The sequence below is a fragment of the Bos indicus genome, chromosome 17, assembly GCF_029378745.1.
Source record: "Bos indicus isolate NIAB-ARS_2022 breed Sahiwal x Tharparkar chromosome 17, NIAB-ARS_B.indTharparkar_mat_pri_1.0, whole genome shotgun sequence".
Taxonomy (NCBI): Eukaryota; Metazoa; Chordata; class Mammalia; order Artiodactyla; family Bovidae; genus Bos; species Bos indicus.
In genome coordinates, this window is record NC_091776.1 from 36,796,077 (window position 1) to 36,820,382 (window position 24,306).

Sequence of the window (24,306 nt, forward strand, 5' to 3'; positions counted from 1 at the left end):
TATTATGTTACTGTCAATTTCTCCCATTATGGCTATTAGTATTTGCCTTATATACTGAAGTGCTTCAATGTCAGATGCATATATATTTACAACTGTTATATCTTTATCTTGGGTTGATCTTGTGCTATGATTTTGATTTTCATAAATTTATCAAGGCTCACTTTGTGAAATGTCCTTCTTTGTCTCTTATGACAGTCTTTATGTTAAAGTCTATTTTGTCTGATGTTAGTGTTGTTACTCCATCTGTCTTCTAATTCCATCTCCTCACTTTCAGTCTCTGTGTGTTCCTAGGTCTGAAGTGAGTCTCTTATAGACAACATATATTTGGGTCTTATTTTTGTATCCATTCAGCCAGTCTATGTCTGTTGATTGGAGGGTTTAATTCATTTACATTTAAGGTAACTATTGATATATATGTTTCTATTGACTCTTACTTGTTTGGGGTTTATTTTTCTTCCTTTTTTGTTCTCTTCTCTTATGGCTTGATAACCATCTGTAGTGTTGTGTTTGGGTTGCTTTGTGTGTGTGTGGTGTGTGTTATAGTGACACTCCCTTCTGGCCTGCAGAGTTTCTGTTGAGTAATCAGCTGATAACCTTATAAGAGTTCCCTTGTATGCTGTTTGTTATTTTTGCCCTGTTACTTTTAACATTTGTTCTTTCTCTTTAATTTTTGTCAATTTGATTACTCTGAGTTGTGGTGTGTTCCTTCTTGGGTTTATCCTGCCAGGAGCTCTCTGCACTTCCTGAACTTGGTTGACTTTTTCCTTTCCCAGGTTAGGGGAGTTTTTAGCTATTATGTCTTCAAATATTTTCTAAGGTCCTTTTTCTCTCTTTTATCCTTTTGGCACCCCTGTAATGTAAAAGCTGGTGCAATTAATATTTTCCTAGAAGTCTCTAAGGTAGTCTTCATTTCTTTTTATTCTTTTTTTTTTTTTTTTCTTTATTTGGTTCTAAGACAGTGATTTCCACCATTCTGTCTACCAGGTCACTTATCCATGCTATCTCAGTTATTCCATTATTGATCACTTCTAATGTATTTTTTTCTTTTCAGTTATTGTATTGCTCATCTCTGTTTGCTTGTTCTTTAGTTTTTCTAGGTCTTTGTTGAACATTTCTTGCATCTTCCTGATACTTGCCTCCATTCTTTTTCTGAAATCCTGGATCATCTTCATTGTCATTATTCTGTTTTCTTATTCTAGAAGGTTGCCTATATCTATCTCCCTTAGCTGTTTTCCTGGGTTTTTATCTTGTTCCCTCATCTAGGACATAATCCTTTGCCATTTAATTTTGTCTAACTTTCTGTGATTGTGGTTTTCTTTCCACAAGCTTCAGGATTGTAGCTCTTCTTGCTTCTGCTATCTACCCTCTGGTTGGTGAGGCTATCTAAGTGACTTGGGCAAGATTCCTGATGAAAGTGATTGATGGTGGGGTGGGGGTAGGGGGTGGGGAGTAGATTTGGGTCTTATCTCCCTGATAGGAATGGCCATACTAAGTAAAACTTTAATCCACTTGCCTGCTGATGATTAGAACTGTGTTCCTTCCCTGTTGGTTGTTTGGACTGAGGCAACCCAGTACTGGAGGGTATAGGTTGTATAATGCAGCTAATGGCAGCCTTTGGAAGGGCTCACACCAATGAGTACTTCCCAGAATTGCTGCTGCCAGAGTCTTTGCCTCACAGTGAGCCCCAGGCATACCCTCTCCTCTGCAGGATACCCTCATACACCTGAAGATAGGGCTGACCCAGTTGCTTTTGGGGTCATTGCCCTTTTCCCCTGGGTCTTGGTATACACAAGACTTGGAGCTTTCAACCTTCACTGCAGTGGGACAACTTCTGTGGTATAACTGTTTTCCAGGTCATGGGTTGCCCATCCAGCAGGAATGGAATTTGACACTATCATGTTTGTGCTCTTCCTACCATCTTATGACCTCTACTTTCTGGGAAGTGTAGGGTATCTTTTTTGGTAGGTTCCAGCATTTATCCATCAACGGTTATTCAACAGTTAGTTTTAATTCTTGTGCTCTCACAAGAAACAGTGAGCACGTGTCCTTCTACTCTGTCATCTTGAGCTAATCTTGGGTATAAAGTGTTACATACAGTAACTCACTTCAATATTAAGCTTGCATGAAAATATCTATCATAACACCAAATAGCAACATCGATACTATAAATGTTACTGTTGTAATGTTTAGTATATAGTGGCATTTGAGTATTTACCATTCATTAGTATTAGATGTATTTTGTAAAAATTATTTCTTTATGTTAAATTTAATAGGAAAAGATAGCTAGGGATTGATGCCCAGTCATGACTATTATCTTTTCTTTCTTTGATGGAAAAGAATGAATAGGCTATATAGAAAATATATAAACTAGAAACTACAGAAGAAATTCTATTTTTAATGTCACTTTTGAATTTTTCTGTGATCAATGAGACAAAGAGTAACACATTTTAGGAGACAAGACATATGAACTCTTGATTAAATAAGATATTCAGTGACCACTATGAAGTTATTTTATTAGGTGCTTATAAAAATCATAATGTTTAGACAGGCTTGGGGAGTCATTTCTGTCATTGTTATGTAACACCCCTAAAGATTGTTGGGGAAAGTAAAAATCTTACCAACCAAGACCTCTCTGTCTCAATATAGAAGAGAGAAAACACATGATTTATTATTGAAATGCATGACAGATTATATGTATGCAGGCAGTCATCAGAAAATTGTAAATTCTTGACAGAATTTCACATGAATTTGTAGAATAACATAAACATAATAATAATTAAAACCACTATCTTCTTAAGACACAAATAGATGTATCTTGTGCATCCTCTATACCTCATGAGATATGTCTGTGTTAATTTCCAAATGATGGGCTTACAATTCTAGGGTCAGAAGTTTCTACATCTTTCATGTAAAGTCAAATGTCAAGCCTGTCATTGGGCTTATTATAAATATGTTTCAAGGAGATGGTATAGTCTTTGTACTTACTTCACATGATCATTTTAAAGATTAAATGAATTATCTGTAAAGTACTTTTACAGTGGCAGCACATGATAATTCCTGTGTAAATACTGGATTAAAATCATTATATCCTTGTGGCTTCACAGATATGAATAGTTTATCTTCTGTAAGATCAATATGAACAACAAAATTTTCATTGAAAACCACGTATTTGAGTGCTATGATTATTTAGTGTTCAGAAGTACTAGCAGTCCTACTCTTAGTGGAGTTATATGAGTCTTAGTTTTGAGTCTGACCCAGTGATAGGTTTTTTGTAATGGTTAAATTTTTAAATATTTTTTATCAAATTCTTTAAAAGTTAAAGAATATGTTATGTATATATTTGCTCCTAGAAGTAGTATAAATCTGTGTAATATAAATCAAAATTAAAAACCTCAAGAAAATACAGCATACAACAAGAACTGTAGGAAAATGTGGTGTAATATTTAAGGCAATATACACTACAATTTCAACAGAAATTAGTAAAATGTAAAAAAAATGAAAGGTCTTATTACATAGTGTGTACAAAATATTTTTCCAGAGGTTTCCAGAAAACATAGTTAATTGGGAAATAATTTCACAAACTATTTGACAGCATTACCTATCATACATACTATAGGAAATATGCCTTTTCATATGAAGCAAATTATATTGTCTTGGTTTTGACTATACAGTTAATGGCTTAAAAGACTTTTCATAAATATTAAAATCATATATTTGAACAATTATTATTAATATTATAACTTGTATTTACTTCAGCTAAGATAAATTTACATGTATCACTTAAGTTCCCAAACATCCTAGATAACCATCACCACTGTGTTACACTCTGTATTATTTTGCTGTATTTTCTGTCAGCATTCTCTGCATTTTTACTTTATGTGATTGTGTTTGTGAGGGTGATGAGAGAAAGTGGGGATAGTAACAGCTAAATTGCCTACTTGCTCCAAAGTGTGTCACATTTAATGAATATAATTGAAAACAGAGTCTAGGATACCTAATCTCACCCCTCAAAGTCATTTTAATTAATGTTCTTTTAGTGTAAAGAGAGCAAAGTGACTTGGTTACTAGAGCACCGTTACTGAAATTCTAACATATGTTAACTTTTGCCAAGCTAGAAAGTCAAACCCCATTTTAATACTGCTGTATTAAATATATTAGATGTAGGTAGTTGACAATGACAACGTGGCATATAACTGACAAAAGGTACATTATAAAGAATGATGTGATTGGAGAATGAATATTTAACTCACGATGTTTTCCTTTTATTTCTAATAATATTAATTCCCAAATTAATCAGTAAAAATATCAATCAATTAATTATGTTTCTAATCATTTTTATTTAATAAATCAATGGTGTTTAAGGAGATATAAAATTAAGTCAAATCACATTGTGTCTGTGTAGAGAGCAGGGGAAAGGCAATGGGACTAACGTCTCTTATAAAATATAGTCTCTCATTAACTTGAGATTCCCTGTGAAACAATGAGATGCCACTACACTCCTATCAGAATGAAGTCCAAAACACAGATAGCACCAACTGCTGGTGGAGGTGTGAAGCAAAAGGAGCTCTCATGCATTGCTGATGAGAATACAAAATGGTATAAGCTACTTTGGAAAAAAAAATGTGGCAATTTTCTTTTCTTTCTTTTTTCTTTTTCTTTCTTTCAAAACAAACTAATCAAAATCTTACATTCAGTTCAGTAATCATGCTCCCTAGGATCTAACTTAAGGATCTGAAAACTTAACTCTACCCAGATACCTAGACAGGGATGTTTCAGTTCAGTTCAGTCACTTAGTCCTGTCCGACTCTTTGTGACCCCATGAATAGCAGCACGCCAGGCCTCTCTGTCCATCACCAACTCCGGAGTTCACTCAAACTCATGTCCATCAAGTCAGTGATGCCATCCAGCCATCTCATCCTCTGTCATCCCCTTCTCCTCCTGCTCCCAATCCCTCCCAGCATCAGAGTCTTTTCCAATGAATCAACTCTTCGCATGAGGTGGCCAAAGTACTGGAGTTTCAGCTTTAGCATCATTCCTTCCAAAGAAATCCCAGGGCTGATCTCCTTCAGAATGGACTGGTTGGATCTCCTTGCAGTCCAAGGGACTCTCAAGAGTCTTCTCCAACACCACGGTTCAAAAGCATCAATTCTTTGGCGCTCAGCTTTCTTCACAGTCCAACTCTCACATCCACTCATGACCACTGGAAAAACCATAGTCTTGACTAGACAGACTTTTGTTGGCAAAGTAATATCTCTGCTTTTGAATATGCTATCTAGGTTGGTCATAACTTTCCTTCCAAGGAGTAAGCGTCTTCTAATTTCATGGCTGCAATCACCATCTGCAGTGATTTTGGAGCCCAGAAAAATAAAGTCTGACACTGTTTCCACTGTTACCCATCTATTTGCCATGAAGTGATAGGAACAGATGCCATGATCTTCGTTTTCTGAATGTTGAGCTTTAAGCCAACTTTTGCACTCTCCACTTTCACTTTCATCGAGCTTTTGAGTTCCTCTTCACTTTCTGCCATAAGAGTGGTGTCATCTGCATATCTGAAGTTATTGATATTTCTCCTGGAAATCTTGATTCCAGCTTGTGCTTCTTCCAGCCCAGCGTTTCTCATGAAGTACTCTGCATAGAAGTTAAATAATCAGGGTGACAATATACAGCCTTGACATACTCTTTTTCTTATTTGGAACCAGTCTGTTGTTCCATGTCCAGTTCTAACTGTTGCTTCCTGACCTGCATATAGGTTTCTCAAGAGGCAGGTCAGGTGGTCTGGTATCCCCATCTCTTGAAGTGTTTTCCACAGTTTATTGTGATCCACACAGTCACAGGCTTTGGCATAGTCAATAAAGCAGAAATAGATGTTTTACTGGAACTCTCTTGCTTTTTTGATGATCCAGCAGATGTTGGCAATTAGATCTCTGGTTCCTCTGCCTTTTCTAAAACCAGCTTGAACATCTGGAAGTTCACGGTTCACATATTGCTGAAGCCTGGCTTGGAGAATTTTGGCATTACTTTACTAGCGTGTGAGATGAGTGCAATTTTGCAGTAGTTTGAGCATTCTTTGGCATTGCCTTTCTTTGGGATTGGAATGAAAACTGACCTATTCCAGTCCTGTGGCCACTGCTGAGTTTTCCAAGTTTGCTGGCATATTGAGTGTAGCACTTTCACAGCATCATCTTCCAGGATTTGAAATATGGAGAAGCTCTATACAGTCAGCCAAAACAAGACCAGGAGCAGACTGTGATTCAGATCATGAACTCCTTATTGCAAAATTCAGACTTAAATTGAAGAAAGTAGGGAAAACCATTAGACCATTCAGGTATGACCTAAATCAAATTCCTTATGATTATACAGTGGAAGTGAGAAATAGATTTAAGGGACTAGATCTGATAGATAGAGTGCCTGATGAACTATGAATGGAGGTTCATGACACTGTACAGGAGACAGGGATCAAGATCATCCCCGTAGAAAAGAAATGCAAAAAAGCAAAATGGCTGTCTGGGGGGGCTTACAAATAGCTGTGAAAAGAAGAGAAGCGAAATGCAAAGGAGAAAAGGAAAGATATAAGCATCTTAATTCAGAGTTCCAAAGAATAGCAAGAAGAGATAAGAAAGCCTTCCTCAGCCATCAATGCAAAGAAATAGAGGAAAACAACAGAATGGAAAAGAATAGAGACAGGGATGTTTACAACAGTTTTATTCAAAATTACCAAAACTTGAAAGTAACAAGATGTCCTTCAGTAGATAAAGGAATAAATATAGTGTGGTACCTCCAGACAGTGTATTCAGCAATTAAAAAAGAAAAAAAAAAAAGAGCTAACAAGTCATGACAGAGGAACCTTAAATATATTTGCTTCTCAGAAGCCAGTCTGAGAAGGCTACATATTGAATTGGGCCAGGGTTAGGGTTATGTATGATTCCAACTATATGACAGTCTGAAAAAGGCAGAACTTTTGAAACAGTTAAAAAGGTCAGTGTTTGTCAGAGGTTAAGGAAGATGGAGAGATGGACAGGCAGAGCACAGATGCTCTTTAAGGCAGTGAAACTATTCTGTTTGATGTATATGCACACATGTTATTATACATTTGTCAAAACCCATGGAATATACAACACCAAGTACCCTATGTACTTAATGAACTCTAAGATAAACTATAGACTTTTTGGGGTTAAAGATACATCACTGTATTGTCATCATTTCCCCCCTGCTGTGGGACTGTTGATAGTGACAGTCTGCACATGTGGAAGACCAGAGGGTATATGGAAAAATCTGTACTCTCTGCTCAACTTTTCCTTGAATATAAAACTGCTCTGAAAAAGAAAGTAGATTTTTTTTTTTTAATTCCTTCTCTATGAGAAAATCACGACCCTTTAAAGGTACAAAGTTGTGAAGTGGTGTATATATGTATATTTGCATTAGTAAATTTCCAGATTTAGATTAGCATTTGAAGCATAGTAGTTTTATATTAATCTTATGTGTAACTATAAACATTTTAGATAAGAACATTGCAGTAAAGTTTATGTGATACAAAACAATTTACACCCTTATTTTTCCACATTTTATAGAAGCTCCATTTAGGTTAAAGGTTGTTTTTTGGTTTTGTTTTGTTTTTTTATTTCGTTCAGACTACTTTTAACCAAGATAATTTTAATTCCATCAAACACACAGTTAACAATTTACAATTCATATAATAGTTTTCCATGTTGAATTTGATTCACAGATTTATATTAAATGACCATACTAAAGTTTTGATACTTTCCTTATGTCATAAATGCAAAGTACTTTTCTGAGAAATATTTTATAAAAATTTAAATATGTTTACATATTAAAAAGCTTTAAAAGTTTCTATTAGCAATTATTTAATAGATTGAGAAAAATACAATTTCAGTATGCAATCTAATACGTGAGTAGAATTGATACTATAATAAAATATTTAATATCTTCTTATTTAACTTCTAAGATTTCAGCTTTTATTAGAATTAAATTAATCAAGTTCAAACTAGAAATGCTAAAAAGAGGCAAGCAATATTATTATATACTTAGATTTCAATATTTTTGTGTTGAAAGTAATTAGTATGTTTTTCTAATAGATGGTAAGGAAGGATAAAGGGTAACTTCAAAGAGTTAAGAACAAATTACAACTTTTGAAAAACTAGCATTAAGCATAATTGGTAGAATCTATAATTTTGAGCAGTTATCATGTACTCAAAACTGATGGCTGTACTATCAGATATATAATATATAGCTATCCTTGGTTCCATAGGGACATGGAGAAGCACTGCCAATACCCAGGTGAACCCATTTGAAAGTGAAAGAGTCAGAGAGAGAAAGACAAATATCATGTAATATAGCTTATATATAGAATCTAAAATAAATGGCATAAATGAACCTATTTATAAAGCATAGAGTCACAGATGTAGGAAAAAAAAAAAAAAACTTATGGTTACCAAGGGGAAAGTGTGGGGGGGGGAGGATAAATTGTGAGATTGGGATTGACATATACACACTACTATTTATATAATAGATAACCAATTAGGACCTATTTACAGTATAGGAAACTCTATTCAATACTCAGTAATGACTTACATGGGAAAATAATATAAAAAAAGAGGGGATATATGTATACATAAAATTGATTTGTTTTGCTTTACAGCAGATGCTATTAATAACACGACATTGTAAATCAACTACACTCCAATAAAACTTAACTTACAAAACATCAAAGCATGTGAGAAGTTGTGAACATAATGATAATATAGGATTAATATGCATGTTTGGGGCACGTGGTGTTATCAATCATGTTTTTGTTCACAAAATAATTTAGTTGGAGTAAAATTATGAATCTATTGTTTAAATGAGAAAAAAGGGGGGGGAAAGTCAGAGATTCCACCTCCTTCTTTGCCCCACAGGGCAAAGAATGACTGCCCTAGAATGATTCAGTCCCGAGTCAGCACAGCCCTGGCATCACTGCGTTCACTGGAAGGAAGGTGGTGTTTAGGCACCACCAGCTGGGGACCTCATTCATCTTGTCCTTAGTGTCTAGAACAGGGACAGCAGAGGAGAGCTCTTACTGGTCTCTGGCAGCAGAAAGTAACTCCAGAAGAGCATTTCTTTTCCTTCACTATACCAACAAAACACCACTGGTTGATTAAGTATTGAGGAAGGACTCACCAAAACAAACAAATCAACGAGCTAGCTTTCTTCCTGAAGTTATTCTTGAATGAGGCCATGATATACTAATATACATTGATGTTTGTTTCTAAATAACTTGTGTTTCATTACTAATGCTACTTCTTTTTTTCACATTGATACTCATTAAAAAAGTGATGAAGATTTAATACCAAAAGTCCCTGATACTGGGAAAGGTTCAGGGCAGAAGGAAAAGAGGGTGTTAGAGGATGACATGGGTGGATAGCATTGCCAATGCAATGAACATGAACTTGGCAAACTTTGGAGATAGTGAGAAACTGGGAGGTCTGGCTTCCTGCAGTCCAGGAGGTCGTAAAGAGTTGGACACGACTGGGTGACTAAAAACAAACATTTAATATTTTCAAATCATTATTTTGCTTTTACTCATTTTAGCCCATTATAATAGGAAGTTTTCACTTATTCATTAAAATGTTCCTTTAAAGTTACAAGCTATCTCCAAGTTAAGTAATCTAATGGGAATGTTTTCTTTCTTTCTTTTTTTTTTTAAACTCTGAAACATTTAGCATTTCATCACATCCTCTTTCTTGAAAAGTTCTTTTCCCTTTTTCTTCTTCTTCAGTATTTTCCTATAGTTTTCCTGCTATTTCTATGGTACTCCTTTTTTTTTCTCTCTCTCCCTTTGAAAGTTCTTTTTTTCTCTACCTATAATTTCAGCAGTAATTTTGCCTGAAGTTTATTTTATATTTGCCATTCATTTTTCAAATAATCCTTTGACAAATTTGCTGAAACCATGTATAAGTTTATTTTAAAACTCAGTTCTGAAGATGAAAAAAGTAGAGAATAAAGGCTAGAAAAGATATTAGGTATTGCCTGGGTGTAAAAGTCACTGAGTTCCTCTCTAGCTTTGTAACTTTGAACAAGTTACTTAATCATTCTGTGTTTTAATTTTTCTTCATCTGTAAAATCATGGTAATTATAAGGTCCTTCATGTTGGATTGTTATGAGAGTTAAATGATTACATATATATAAAGTTCCTGGCACATAGAAAGTCTGCATTACAAGTAATCTATTATTCATAATAGATGTTTCTATTACTAACAAAGACCTGTGATAGAGGTTACTTAAAATATCTAAATTCTACAAAATTTACTGTAATTTTATGGTTGTTTATTGTACATGCAGGAGATGCAGGTTTGATACCTAGTTTGGGAAGATCCCCTAGAGAAGGGAATTACAACCCACTCCAGTATTTTTGCCTGGAGAATCCTATGGATGAGGAGCCCAGTGGGCTACAGTCCATGGGGTCACAAAGAGTTGGACATGACTGAGCGACTAACACTTTTATTTTCCATTGTACATTTCAGTGGAATATGAATGCCTTAATTGTAATGCTTTTATTTTTGTTAGCTTTGAATTGTCAGCAAACAATCCCTGGTTTTACTAGGGTATTTACAATTTGGGAAATGAAAGCATTCATGAAGAACATGATGACTGTATTCCTTGATTTGGTCAAAATTAGAATGTAACAACCCCAAATTGTATCTCCTCAATAGCAACTAAACAACAACAACAAAACCCCAAATTTCAAATATTAACTAAAAAGTGTTCAGCATTTAAATTCTATTTCCCATGTTCTCATCTGCTTATAACAATGGACCCAGGGGAGCTCCCGCAAACTCCATCCCTCTTCCCATCAGTCAAATGAAATGATAGGAAAGCCCATGGTCAAATACAGAAATCCAGGGAGGGCTTTGGAATGGTTTATTCTCCTTTGCCCTTCTTTGATCAGTTTCTCTCTCTTCCTGACACACACAGGCACGTATATTTGAAGGCCCCTCTTAGGCAGCTTTCACAGACACCAAAATTGCTACCTGTCCCTCTGTACTTGATTACTTTTCTCTCTTGTCAGTGATTTCTGTGTTTTTATGAAAACTATTATAATTATTATTCTTTACTGAGACTAGAATGATGCAAAATTGACTTAATCTGTGGCACAGAGTTTATATCTTGCTGTAGAAAAGAAGTTATTGACAGGGTTGTTAAACACTAAATTTGCTGAATAACAGAAGTCATTTCAAAGTCTTTGAAAGATAAGATCTCATCTCTCTAAAAGATTGTTTTCCATCTTGTCTGGGAAGAGAATGAGAATTCAAATATTATTTTTCAATCCCCTGCTTCTCAGATATATATTTTTAAATCTTTAGAAATCTTTAAAATTGTAGATTCTGCCACAGCCTAATTGTCAAAATGAAGCACAATTATAAAGTTAGGCCTTTTTTTCTTTAAAGATATATTGTAAAAGTTCTTAGCTAATATAATAATACCTGCTTTTTCATTTATAAATTACATTATATACTGCATTTTATAGACTGTATTTATAGACTATATGTTAACATTTTATATCACATTTATTATCAATATACATTCATTTCAATGTGTTATTTATGAAGACATAAGCATGCATATTTTTGTAAGAAAAATTCTTGTGAAATAATTATGTCAAGAGAGTAGAGTGTGTGCGTGAGTGCTGTCACTGCAGTCGTGTTCAACTCTTTGCAACCCTATGGACCATGGCCTGCCAGGCTTTTCCAACCATGGGATCTTCCTGCTGAAGGGATCAAACTTGTGTCTCTTATGTCTCCAGCATTGGTAGGCAGGTTCTTCACCACTAACATCACCTGGGAAGCCAAGATAGAGTAATTGAAGTTATTTTTGAAGATATACGCCAACAACTGCTTTCATTGAATGTGAAGTCCCTAGTATTTGGGCTATTTTATGGAAGATATTGAATTCTGTAATGCATTATCACTTCAATAAGCTCCTACTTTAGCTGTGGAAATGATATTTGCAAGGTTAAAACTTCAAGATAAAAAATTCAAACATAGATATTATTCACCAAGTGCTCTTAAAGGAGAGTAGATAAATATCAGAAAAATAGACTTTCCGAAGAAAGCAAATATGAGTTTAGCATGATTAAAAATTTTTTAAAAATTTTAAGTACATACACACAAAATTCTTCAAAATAAATCTAAATGTAAAAGAAGATGCACTTCCAATCAGAAACTTGCTATACTAGTTTGGAACTAGACATACATGAGTTTAAATTCAAAATTCAACACAGTCTAAGTTTACGCTTGGGTAAGTCATTTCCTCTCCTTAAACTTCATGTTCAAAATCTCTGAAACTATCACTATAATCATGTATAATGAGGAGTTAAACTAAGATGATGTATTTAAGCCTTGTAGCCAATTGAAGTTATCTTTTTTCTGTGTCCGTTGTAGAACCGATGACTTTGGCCTTGAGAAAACACATAGTACATATTGTGTTTTTAGATTTGATAACAATTAAAATTTTTATCCTCTCATGTTAATGGCCCATTCTTTTCTCCTTGTGTAGTATGCAAAGTAGAAGCATAAATATTATATACAAAATATGTTATCTGCTAGGTATCAACTTTGAGCATTAATAAGATAAATGATTCCCTTTTAATAATATTGCTTTGAAAATAACTTAGTTCTTTTGTTACAGGAGATAACTGCAAGGCCATTGAATACAGCAAGATGAAAAGTATGCTTTTAGATTTACAAAAACAAAAATACATTACACAAGACAATGAAAACCCTAATGGTGATGACGTATTTCGGAAGAAGTTGCTGGTGGATCAAATGTTTAAATATTTTGATGCCGACAGTAATGGACTTGTAGATATTAATGAACTAATCCAGGTATGATTAATGATTAACAAGCTTATTCAAGTATATTTATTCAATATATTTACATTTGTGTGAGTTTTTACTATATTGATAAAACTATATTTAATTCATATTGTTTGACTGTAGGCATAAAATGTTTTAAGAGAAATATTTGACTGCTTATCAGCAGTATGAATTTCTAGTAACAAATGTAATTTGTTAATTTCAAGTAACATCATACAAGATCCTTATATGATGTTACACAATTTAAAAGAGGCATCTACTTTTGACAGGTTTCTATACCTTAAATGCCAAAAGGAACTGCCAGTTCTCTATCTTATAGAATTTATAAAATAATACCAGACATGTTCTGGAGCTTTTGTAATTTTCTTAATTTTCTTATGGAAGCTTGCTTATCTAGTATTCAAGGACATTATTGAAAAGCAGTTGAATACTATAACATAATGTAAATAAGTGATTTAAGAAAGTACTAAATTATTGATCTATTTAGTACTTTTTCAATAATCAAAGATCAACTATATTAAATCTAGTTTTAATATTATGTCTATATTATTAAACTTCATGTCTTTGAAAATTGTCCCCAAAAAGATACATACATAAAATGTTAAGTGAATATTTTAATACACAAAATTTTTTATGTGATCAATTATATGTGTGAAAAAATGGAAATATTTTTATGTGTGTATTACTGAGATTGATAAACTACTCTGAAAGAAAGTGAAATACCCACATTTAAGAACCTAAACTGGTTGTTGATAGTGGTCGAAATGTAAAATAAGGAACATAAGATTTTGCTGTAAATATACATACAGGTTTTTAGGGAGAAAGGGAGAGAAGCCAATCCAGGATGACTAGGAAATTGGTACTAGCTCTGAGGAATGCTGCTGACTGCCTGATAATTCCTACAGTTGATCTTAGGTAGATTTTGCTTCTGTGCTTAACAGTGAAAATAATTTTAAAAAATCCAATTGTCTATTTCCACAACATCATGCCATTCATATTTCATAGTTAATTTAATGGCTTATTTGTAAAAAATCAACAATGTGGAATATCAGTTTTACTTTGCAAGCATTCAAGCTTTGGGATAGTGTAACTTAGAGATGTCATTATCAAAGTGACCTTCTGAGCCAATTGACTTGTCTATTTAAGTTAGTTAAAATATCATTTTCACTATCTTCTTTAATCCAACTTATATTTATAGAACAGTTATAAGTTCTAGGCACTGGAATTCAATGAATGAAACTCTGAAATTTTAGGGTAAAGTTAGTAAACTTTTAATTCAGATATCTATGTTGGTATATAACTCATAATTAATTTTTCATGAATGAAATTCTTTACAATTTTAAATTTCTGGTAATAATCAGAGATGACTAGGCAATTCAATTAAATGAACTATAACTAAAGCATGTCACCTTGATCTTTGTGTGCCTGACATATTCAAATATAGTGTTTTTGATTTTGAGCCTTACTTTTTTATTTTTAATATTTTTACTCTCTATTAACATGCATGCACTACTGTAACCACTGGTTGGATATGACACATAATTTGACCAAATCTAGCTATTACAAGATCCACATCTGAGTCCAAATGGAAAAACTGATCATCACTGGAAAATAGTATTGAAAGTACTCACTTGTAGTTGTTTTAAGTTTCTACTACATCCAAGTTTATATTAATTTCCTAGAGTAGCAGTAACAAAGTTCAGCAAACTTTGTGGCTCAGACAACCTCTCTCTCAGTTCTGGAGGCTCAGTATCTGAGACTGAGGTATTGGCAAGGCCAACCCCCTTAGAAGCTTCTTGGAGGAGTCTTTTCTTCCCTTCTTCGGCTTCAGGTAGCACCAGGTATTCCTTGGCTTGTAGTGTATCACTCAAGTCTCTGCCTCTAGAGTCACATAGCTACTCTCTGTGTACTGTCTTCACATCATCTTGTCTCTTCTTCAAAGGATACCAATCACGTTGGGTTAAGGGTCCTCCCTGCTCCAGCAGGACTTCATCTAACATCATCTAAATACATGGAAATTACTCTATTTCCAAAAAAAAAAGGTTTACATTCTGATGTCCTCAGGTTAAGGTTTTAACACATCTTTGGGGAGGGCATATATCAATCCATAATAAAGTCATCTGGTACAGAGTTTAGTTTTTTGTTATTGTTATTATTTGATTCAGACTTAATTTACATCTGAAAAGTGCCCTCCAAATTCATCTGAAACTTACCATGCAGAAATGATCGTTAGAATCCCACTTATACATTAGTCAAACATGAGGTACACACAAAGAAGGATCTGGGAAGGTAATATTTACTGACTCCTCTGCACACATCCCACATATGTCAGTCCTTCCTTCAGCTTTATAGAGTGGAAATGGTATCATCTCATTCATCAGCAACTAACAGCCACTGTGAAAAGGATATAACACATTTCTAGCTAGTAACAACACAAATACTGTTTTTGACTTGTCTCTTTAGGTTACAGGTGCTTTAGAAAAACTTGTATTCCAAGTATTATACTATGAAAGTCAATGATATACATGACTTTAAAAATCAACTTGGAAACATGGAACATCATCATTTAATAGCAAGTTTCAAAAAGATTTAAATTAAAGCAGTAAAAGGGAAAGGATCTTAATGGTTCTGTTAATAATTTACAAACTATGTTTAATAGAAATATAATTTATAACTCTAAGACACTGCAAGTAAAAATTAAATAACATGATTTGACTTTGAGGTTTTATAATTGCAGCATTAATGCTTGCTGCACATGTTCTGTTCTTACTCCAAATAATGAATATATATATATTCCAAAGCTTCTCTTGGTTTTCCCTGGTGGCTCAGATGGTAAAGAATCTGTCTGCAATGCAGGAGGCCCAGGTTCAATCCCTGAGTCGGGAAGATCTCCTGGAGAAGAAAATGGCAACCCACTCCAGTATTGTTGACTGGGAAATCCCATGGTCAGAGGCACCTGGCAGGCTATTGTCCCATGGGGTCTCAAAGAGTCAGACATGACTGAGTGACTTCCACCACCACAAAGCTTCTCTTGCAGGAAATTAGAAATGAAAGTACTTTCCATTTGAGAGAAGATAATAAAAAACATTAGCTGAAGGGGGTAAGACCCATAAAATCACAGCAACTTGTAATAATAAGAAAATACTTGCTAGTGTCAGATGACAAGGTATAGACCTAGATCTCATTTGATCCAACCCTTCACCACTCTAGCTTGACATGAATACCTGTTACCACATACTTAGTATCTGAGTCTGGTTTTTGTATATTGAAAATATCCAACTATAAATTTAAATTTATCAAAATTGAAACGATACTTTCAAAAGAATCATGTTTTATGAAGTTGATAAAAATTGATGCGAGAACATGGATAGATTTGTCCTTAACAATTGAAGGTCTGGAAGAGTTAAAACAGGTAATAACAGAAGTCAGTAAATGTTATGATGGGATATGCATTTAAAAGATCATAGGAAGATATTTTAAGTAGCAAGGAGTGCATGGCCTGTACTGATGAAGTCCTAGGATTTCTTTTAAAAAGTATCATTTTTATGATCATAGTGTAGTGATTAAGAACTTTAATTATAGAATTTGGGATGAAATTTCATCTCCTCTACTTGACACCGTGCAGGTTTTGGCAAGTGATTTAAGCTCTCTGTGTCCCAATTGCCTTGTCTACATATTGGGAAAGATAATAAGACACAATATGTAAATTGGATGTGATATTAATATTATTTTGGAAATGTAGCCTTCTAAGAAACATAACTCACACAATATAAACAACATGATAAAATTATTAGTTATAATTATATTTCAAATCCAACTTTCCTGTGGATATGGTATGATAATGGAAATAAAGAGGGCACACATGCTTGTGTTAGTGGATGAACAGTTGATCAATATTTCTATCCAGGTCATCCTGTGCATTTTTAATGTTTACAATTGCTTGATAGGTGAGAACAAATCAGCCATCATAACTCAGAAATCTATATCCACATTATTAAATATACAAACATTTTAATGCCAACTTTTACAATGAAAAATGTTTCTTAAAAGAGAATGAAAATAATTTGGTTATTCCAAGAAATTGGGAAAAAATGAATTGCAGTATTTTTTAAATAAATTTCATTTATCTTATTTTATATATTTTATTCTGCTCATCTCATTTGAGGTACTCACATACTTGTCTCATGTAGCTAGCATGAATGTTGTTAAATCCTGTGGGCTAGTCTAGAGACAAGTACATGTCATCATTCTGCAACCACTGTGATATTGAGCATTTTCCCCAGAGTATATAGTGTCCCATCTTTACAGATATAATGTTAAATTGACCTAAACTTAAAATAAATATCAAATATATATTTCAAGATGCTGGTACATGTTATAGCAAAATATCTCTATTTGTCAAACTACAAAATATATATTTTGTGCAATTTTTTCTTGCCCATAATAGCAAGTTATAAGAAATAATTGACAGCAACATTTTCAGTAAGGCACCCATAGCTATGTTATTAAATAAATAATATGCTTTACTTGACTATATTGTGCAATTTAAATATTTTAAAAATATGTAGATCCTCAGTTAGTATAGTAACTAATCATAATAGTAGTAGCAATTGTAATAATACTATTAATACTATTACATTACTACAATCTAGATGTCTGTCAGCTCCTTTGCACTTCTCTTTGAGCTAAACACACACACACACAATCCATTTGCAAAAAACAATGTATGTTTGTTGAATGACTGAAGATGTGTAAGGGTGGTAGAAGATGAGATTATTCCACATATTACAAAAATTGCATATTGAGATCCAGTTTAGAAGAAGCACTTTGTACACTTTTCCTTTCCTTGTGCTCTGTCCAGAGCATGCCTTATATTCCCTACACCACAGATGCAGGACCCAAGTCTGTTTCTCGGTTTCAATTATTTAACTTTCCCTGAGGCTTCAAATTTCTTATCATGTCAAACAACATGGTGGTTTTATTTAGATTATCCCCCTAAATGTGTATAACCAAAGACATCACAATCAGTAGTTGCCAACATCTATCTGCCTCTTTAAGGAAAAAACAAAACAAAACAAAACAAAAGCTAATGGCAAGTTATAGAATATAACAATGCCAACATCAAAAACCAATATCTAGCACATTCTTTCCTCTGGGGAAATAAATTTCTGTCCCTGAGCCCAGCTGCATGAAATCCTATGCTCAGTCTTCTGCCTTGTTTTGATATACCCCTCAGAGAGAGGTGAACTCTCATCTCTCTTTCTTTCCTCTAGTGTGTATCAGATCTACTTACACCCCATGACGAGGACTTTTGTCTCCCCAAAGTATGTGGGGTTGGATGATAGGGGAGATTGGGGTTTTGATCAAATTTGCTTTTTTAGAGAAATAGAACAGAGTATCACTGTCTTCTCTCCCATATATGTGCCTTAATTACTGTATGACAAAGGTAATATGTCAATCACATTTGAAGTGTTTTTTTTGAGAACTTTTGCTTTAAAAGTATCATCTCCCTTTATTAACAACAGGTAAATGGGCATTTGGGGATTCTCCAGTGGCTCAGTGGTAAAGAATCTGCCTGCCAATGGAGGGGACATGGGTTTGACTCCGGGGTTGGGAAGATCACTTGGAGAATGTAATGGCAACCCACTCCAGTATTCTTGGCTGTGAAATTTCATGGACAGAGAAATCTGGTGGGCTATAATCCTTGAGGTCACAAAAGAGCTGGACACGATTTAGTGACTAAAAACAAATGAGCACTTTTAGTTTATTTTGTTCTGAGCTGCCCTAATATCTTTCTTGAATCTGTGCTAAATTGCCTGGATCCTATTCAGAGTGAGGCTGTAGAACTGAATGGTCTTGACCAGTAGCCAGTTTAATGTTCAGTTCAGTTCAGTCGCTCAGTAATGTCTGACTCTTTGCGACCCCATGGACTGCAGCACGCCAGGCCTCCCTGTCCCACAAACTCCTGGAGCTTACTCAAACTCATGTCCATTCAATCCATGATGTCATCCAACCATCTCATCCTCTGTCGTCCCCTTCTCCTCCCACCTTCAATCATTCCCAGAATCAGGGTCCCTTCCAATGAATCAGTTCTTTACATCAGGTAGCCAAAGTATTGAAATTTCACCTTTAGCATCAGTCCTTCCAATGAATATTCCGGGCTGATTTCCTTTAGGATGGACTGGTTGGATCTCCTTGCAGTCCAAGGGACTCTCAAGAGTCTTCTCCAACACCACAGTTCAAAAGCATCAATTCTTCAGTGCTCAGCTTTCTTTATATTCCAACTTTCACATCCATACATGACTAGTGGAAAAACCATAGCCTTGACTAGACGGACCTTTGTTGGCAAAGTAATGGCTCTGCTTTTTAGTAAGCTGTCTAGGTTGAAGAAGGCAATGGCACCCCACTCCAGTACTCTTGCCTGGAAAATCCCATGGACAGAGGAGCCTGGTAGGCTGCAGTCCATGTGGTCGCAAAGAGTCAGAGACAACTGAGCGACTTCCCTTTCACTTTTCACTTTCATGCATTGGAGAAGGAAATGGCAACCCACTCCAGTGTTCTTGCCTGGAGAATCCCAGGGATGGCGGAGCCTGGTGGGCTGCTGTCTATGGGGTTGCACAGAGTTGGACACGACTGAAGCGACTTAGCAGCAGCAGCAGGTTGATCATAACTTTTCTTTCAAGGAGCAAGCGTCTTTTAATTTCATGGCTGCAGTCACCATCTACAGTGATTTTGGAGCCCCTCCCCCCCAAAAAAAAGTCTGTCACCGTTTCCATTATTTCTTCATTTATTTGCCATGAAGTGATGGAACCAGATACCATGATCTTAATTTTCTGAATGTTGAGTTTTAAGGCAACTTTCACTCTACTCTTTCACTTTAGTTCTGTGTACTAAAGCAAAATCAAATGTTTTGGCTCTTTCTGAAGATCAGGCTGATGAGGTGTGAAACCTCACTTGTTTGTTGTTCTCAGTTCCACTGTATAAATCTAGACAAGTGTCTGAGGTTCATCTCTATCATTTGTTTCTGTTCCTTCTCTTAAACTGTCTTCTCCAACAATAAGAATTCAGTGCTCTCTGAAATCTGATGTTTATTAATGTTTGCTTCAGTAAAAATTGTCCTTGTAGCAATATGCTTTAAATTTGCATGTGTCATAGAATAATAACTCATTGCAAAAGCTTTAACAAATATAAAGTATCTTTATTTGAAACATAAAGAGGGGTTTTCCCTCAGTATTGTGTATGTGACAAGTGTGATCGGGTACTTGGCAACATAGTAATGCATTTATGGGTTTAAGGACATTTGTTATTCCTAAAACAGACCTGTAATGCTTGAATTAAAGATTTCAGGATGAAGTAACCTAAGATATGATCACATTCCTCTTGAAAGGCTGACATGTAAGAAAAGGTCTTCAGAAGAGAGAAGATTAATAATCAGTAGTTATGAAATGAATCACAGAAATCTTCCTGGTAGTTTATTCATATGCCTTTTTAAGTTGCTAGGGACATTGATAAAGAATTTAGGTAGACAGAAAAATTGTGAATAAAGAGATAAATACATTGGTGAAAAACGGGAACAAAGTAAGAAAGAATTACCTAGCTGAATATCCTGACATTCAAAGGATAGTTTCTATCATCCCTCCATCCATCTGTTCATCTTCTATCTATCTGTTCATCTTCTATCTATCTATCTATCTATCTATCTACCCATCTATATTCTCTATCTGTTTAATGAAAGAAAACTCATTTGGGAAAAAGAAATTATCCAGATGTACCAATAGAGAACCATTTAGCTATTGACTATCTTCCTTCCATTGAGGTAGAATAGATATGAGAGAAAAATTAACTTTCAATGTTATACATATTGGACAAATGGCTTTACTAAGGAGTAATCAGATTTTCTTAAAGTCAGCATGGTGAAGAACATGTGTTCATAAGAAACATAAGGCAAAGAAAATTTTCTGATCAGAACAGGATTTCCAAAGGGTACTATGATGTGTTTGAGTTGGAAAGGAAATGAGATTGCTGCAGATTGGAAAACAAGCAATATGAGAAGATGAATTTCACAGGGTCACAGAGGTAAACCAGGGTGAATAAAGTGTCCCTTAGAGAAAGAACAACTTCTTGCATCATGGTCCCAACTATTTGCTCCTCAGGATAAGATGAGAATATACATAGGCATATTTCACTTAATAAAATGGCACCCTTGAATTTGTTAGCAATGTTAAAAGAGACATTGAAGTTTAATTATTAATCAGTTCAGTTCAGTTGCTCAGTCGCGTCTGACTCTTTGCAACCCATGAATCGCAGCACGCCAGACCTCCCTGTCCATCATCAACTCCTGGGGTTCACTCAGACTCACGTCCATCAAGTCAGTGATGCCAGCCAGCCATCTCATCCTCTGTTGTCCCCTTCTCCTCCTGCCCCCAGTCCCTCCCAGCATCAGAGTCTTTTCCAATGAGTCAACTCTTCACATGAGGTGGCCAAAGTACTGGAGTTTCAGCTTTAGCATCATTCCTTCCAAAGAAATCCAGGGCTGATCTCCTTCAGAATGGACTGGTTGGATCTCTTTGCAGTCCAAGGGACTCTCAAGAGTCTTCTCCAACACCACAGTTCAAAAGCATCAATTCTTTGGCCTCAGCCTTCTTCACAGTCCAACTCTCACATCCATACATGACCACAGGAAAAACCATAGCCTTGACTAGACGGACCTTTGTTGTCAAAGTAATGTCTCTGCTTTTCAATATGCTATCTAGGTTAGACATAAATTTCCTTTCAAGGAGTAAGGATGGGGGGGGGGGGGAGCTTGGGGCGCGGGGAGGTGGGAGAGAGAGAGTGCTTGACTCCTCCTTTTATGTTTTCTTCCCCCTGGGCCTGCCCTATGCAAATAGGGCTTAGCCAGGAGTGCTGTTAATTTCATGGCTACAGTCACCATCTGCAGTGATTTTGGAGCCCTAAAAAAGAAAGTCTGACACTGTTTCCACTATTTCCCCATCTATTTCCCATGAAGTGATGGGACCGGATGTCATGATCTTCGTTTTCTGAATGTTGAGCTTTAAGCCAACTTTTTCACTCTCCACTTTCACTTTCATCAAGAGGCTCTTTAGTTCCTCTTCACTTTCTGCCAAAAGGGTGGTGTCATCTGCATATCTGAGGTTATTGATATTTCTCCCGGCAATCTTGATTCCAGCTTGTGTTTCTTCCAGCCCAGCGTTTCTCATGATGTACTCTGCATATAAGTTAAATAAGCAGGGTGACAATATACAGCCTTGACATACTCCTTTTCGTATTTGAAACCAGTCTGTTGTTCCATGTCCAGTTCTAACTGTTGCTTCCTGACCTGCATACAGATTTCTCAAGAGGCAGGTCAGGTGGTCTGGTATTCCCATCTCTTTCAGAATTTTCCACAGTTTATTGTGATCCACACAGTCAAAAGCTTTGGCATAGTCAATAAAGCAGAAATAGATGTTTTTCTGGAACTGTCTTGCTTTTTTGATGATCCAGCAGATGTTGGGAATTTGATCTCTGGTTCCTCTGCCTTTTCTAAAACCAGCTTGAACATCAGGAAGTTCACAGTTCATATATTGCTGAAGCCTGGTTTGGAGAATTTTGAGCATTACTTTACTAGCGTGTGAGATGAGTGCAATTGTGCGGTAGTTTGAGCATTCTTTGGCATTGCCTTTCTTTGGGATCGGAATGAAAACTGACCATTTCCAGTCCTGTGGCCACTGCTGAGTTTTCTAAATTTGCTGGCATATTGAGTGCAGCACTTTCACAGCATCATCTTTCAGGATTTGAAATAGCTCAACTGGAATTCCATCACCTCCAATAGCTTTGTTCATAGTGATGCTTTCTAAGGCCCACTTGACTTCACATTCCAGGATGTCTGGCTCTAGGTCAGTTATTGCACCATCGTGATTATCTGGGGCATGAAGATCTTTTGTATTCTTGCCACATATTCTTGATATCTTCTGCTTCTGTTAGGTCCATACCATTTCTGTCCTTTATTGAGCACATCTTTGCATGAAATGTTCCTTTGGTATCTCTAATTTTCTTGAAGAGATCTCTAGTCTTTCCCATTCTGTTGTTTTCGTCTATTTCTTTGCATTGATCGCTGAGGAAGGCTTTCTTATCTCTTCTTGTTATTCTTTGGAACTCTGCATTCAGATGCTTATATCTTTCCTTTTCTCCTTTGCCTTTCACTTCTCTTCTTTTCACAGCTATTTGTAAGGCCTCCCCAGACAGCCATTTTGCTTTTTTGCATTTCTTTTCCACGGGGATGGTCTTGATCCCTGTCTCCTGTACAATGTCACGAACCTCATTCCGTAGTTCATCAGGCACTCTATGTTTCAGATCTAGGCCCTTAAATCTGTTTCTCACTTCCACTGTATAATCATAAGGGATTTGATTTAGGTCATACCTGAATGGTCTAGTGGTTTTCCCTACTTTCTTCAATTTAAGTCTGAATTTGGCAATAAGGAGTACATGATCTGAGCCACAGTCAGCTCCTGGTCTTGTTTTTGCTGACTGTATAGAGCTTCTCCATCTTTGGCTGCAAAAAATATAATCAATCTGATTTTGGTGTTGACCATCTGGTGATGTCTATGTGTAGAGACTTCTCTTGTGTTGTTGGAAGAGGATGTTTGCTATAAGCAGTGCATCTTCTTGACAAAACTCTATTAGTCTTTGCCCTGCTTCATTCCGTATTCCAAGGCCAAATTTGCCTGTTACTCCAGATGTTTCTTGACTTCCTACTTTTGCATCCCAGTCCCCTATAATTAATATTTAACATTAAAATTTTAAGAGCTTGTTTGAGCAAAAATCCACTCAAATCTGGCAGTGCCAAACCAGAAGTAGTTAGAAGCCCTCTGTGGAGGCGAGCTAGGAAATCTTTTACAAAGAGAAGATGGAAACAAAGTAAGGAAGGTCCAGATTGGCTGTGTTCTTGCCTGGAGAATCCCAGGGACGGGGCACCCTGGTGGGCTGCCGTCTATGGGGTCGCACAGAGTCGGACACGACTGAAGTGACTTTGCAGCAGCATCAGCAAAGCATAGTTAGTTGTTTGTGATTGGTTTGTGATAGGTTTTGATTTCATAACCTGAGGCATTTACAGGCTTAGGTGTGGGCTGGATTACATTTGCACCAAGGCATTAGAGACTCCTCAGCTTAAAATTCTCCTGGTTTAATTTAAGAACAGCCAACATTGTGCTCTTAAAGGCAAATGGTGCTAACAGCTTGGAAAATATGTCCCTCAGCCTTCTCCCCATTTCATAAAATAACCACCCATGAAATTTAAGTAAGCCAAATTATTCCCTTGTGATTTGGAGTTTAAATAAGCAGCTGTATTGAGTATATTGATTTAGCTTTTTTCTTCATTTAGATTCTGTCATCTTAATAAGCTGATTCACATTAGGAATACCTATTAGAATGAAATATTTCC

The 24,306-nt window shown here is 35.6% G+C and overlaps 1 protein-coding gene across 4 annotated transcripts in view; it reads left to right on the forward strand.

Annotated features, from left to right (window-relative positions):
* The window catches only part of FSTL5 (follistatin like 5), a 935,726-nt gene that overhangs the window by 459,714 nt on the left and 451,706 nt on the right, over positions 1-24,306 (forward strand). For all 4 annotated transcript variants that reach the window (XM_070769158.1, XM_070769157.1, XM_070769159.1 and 1 more), the window contains exon 5: positions 12,682-12,878. In XM_070769158.1, the coding sequence (XP_070625259.1) occupies positions 12,682-12,878 (197 nt within the window). The remainder of the gene's footprint in view (positions 1-12,681; positions 12,879-24,306) is intronic.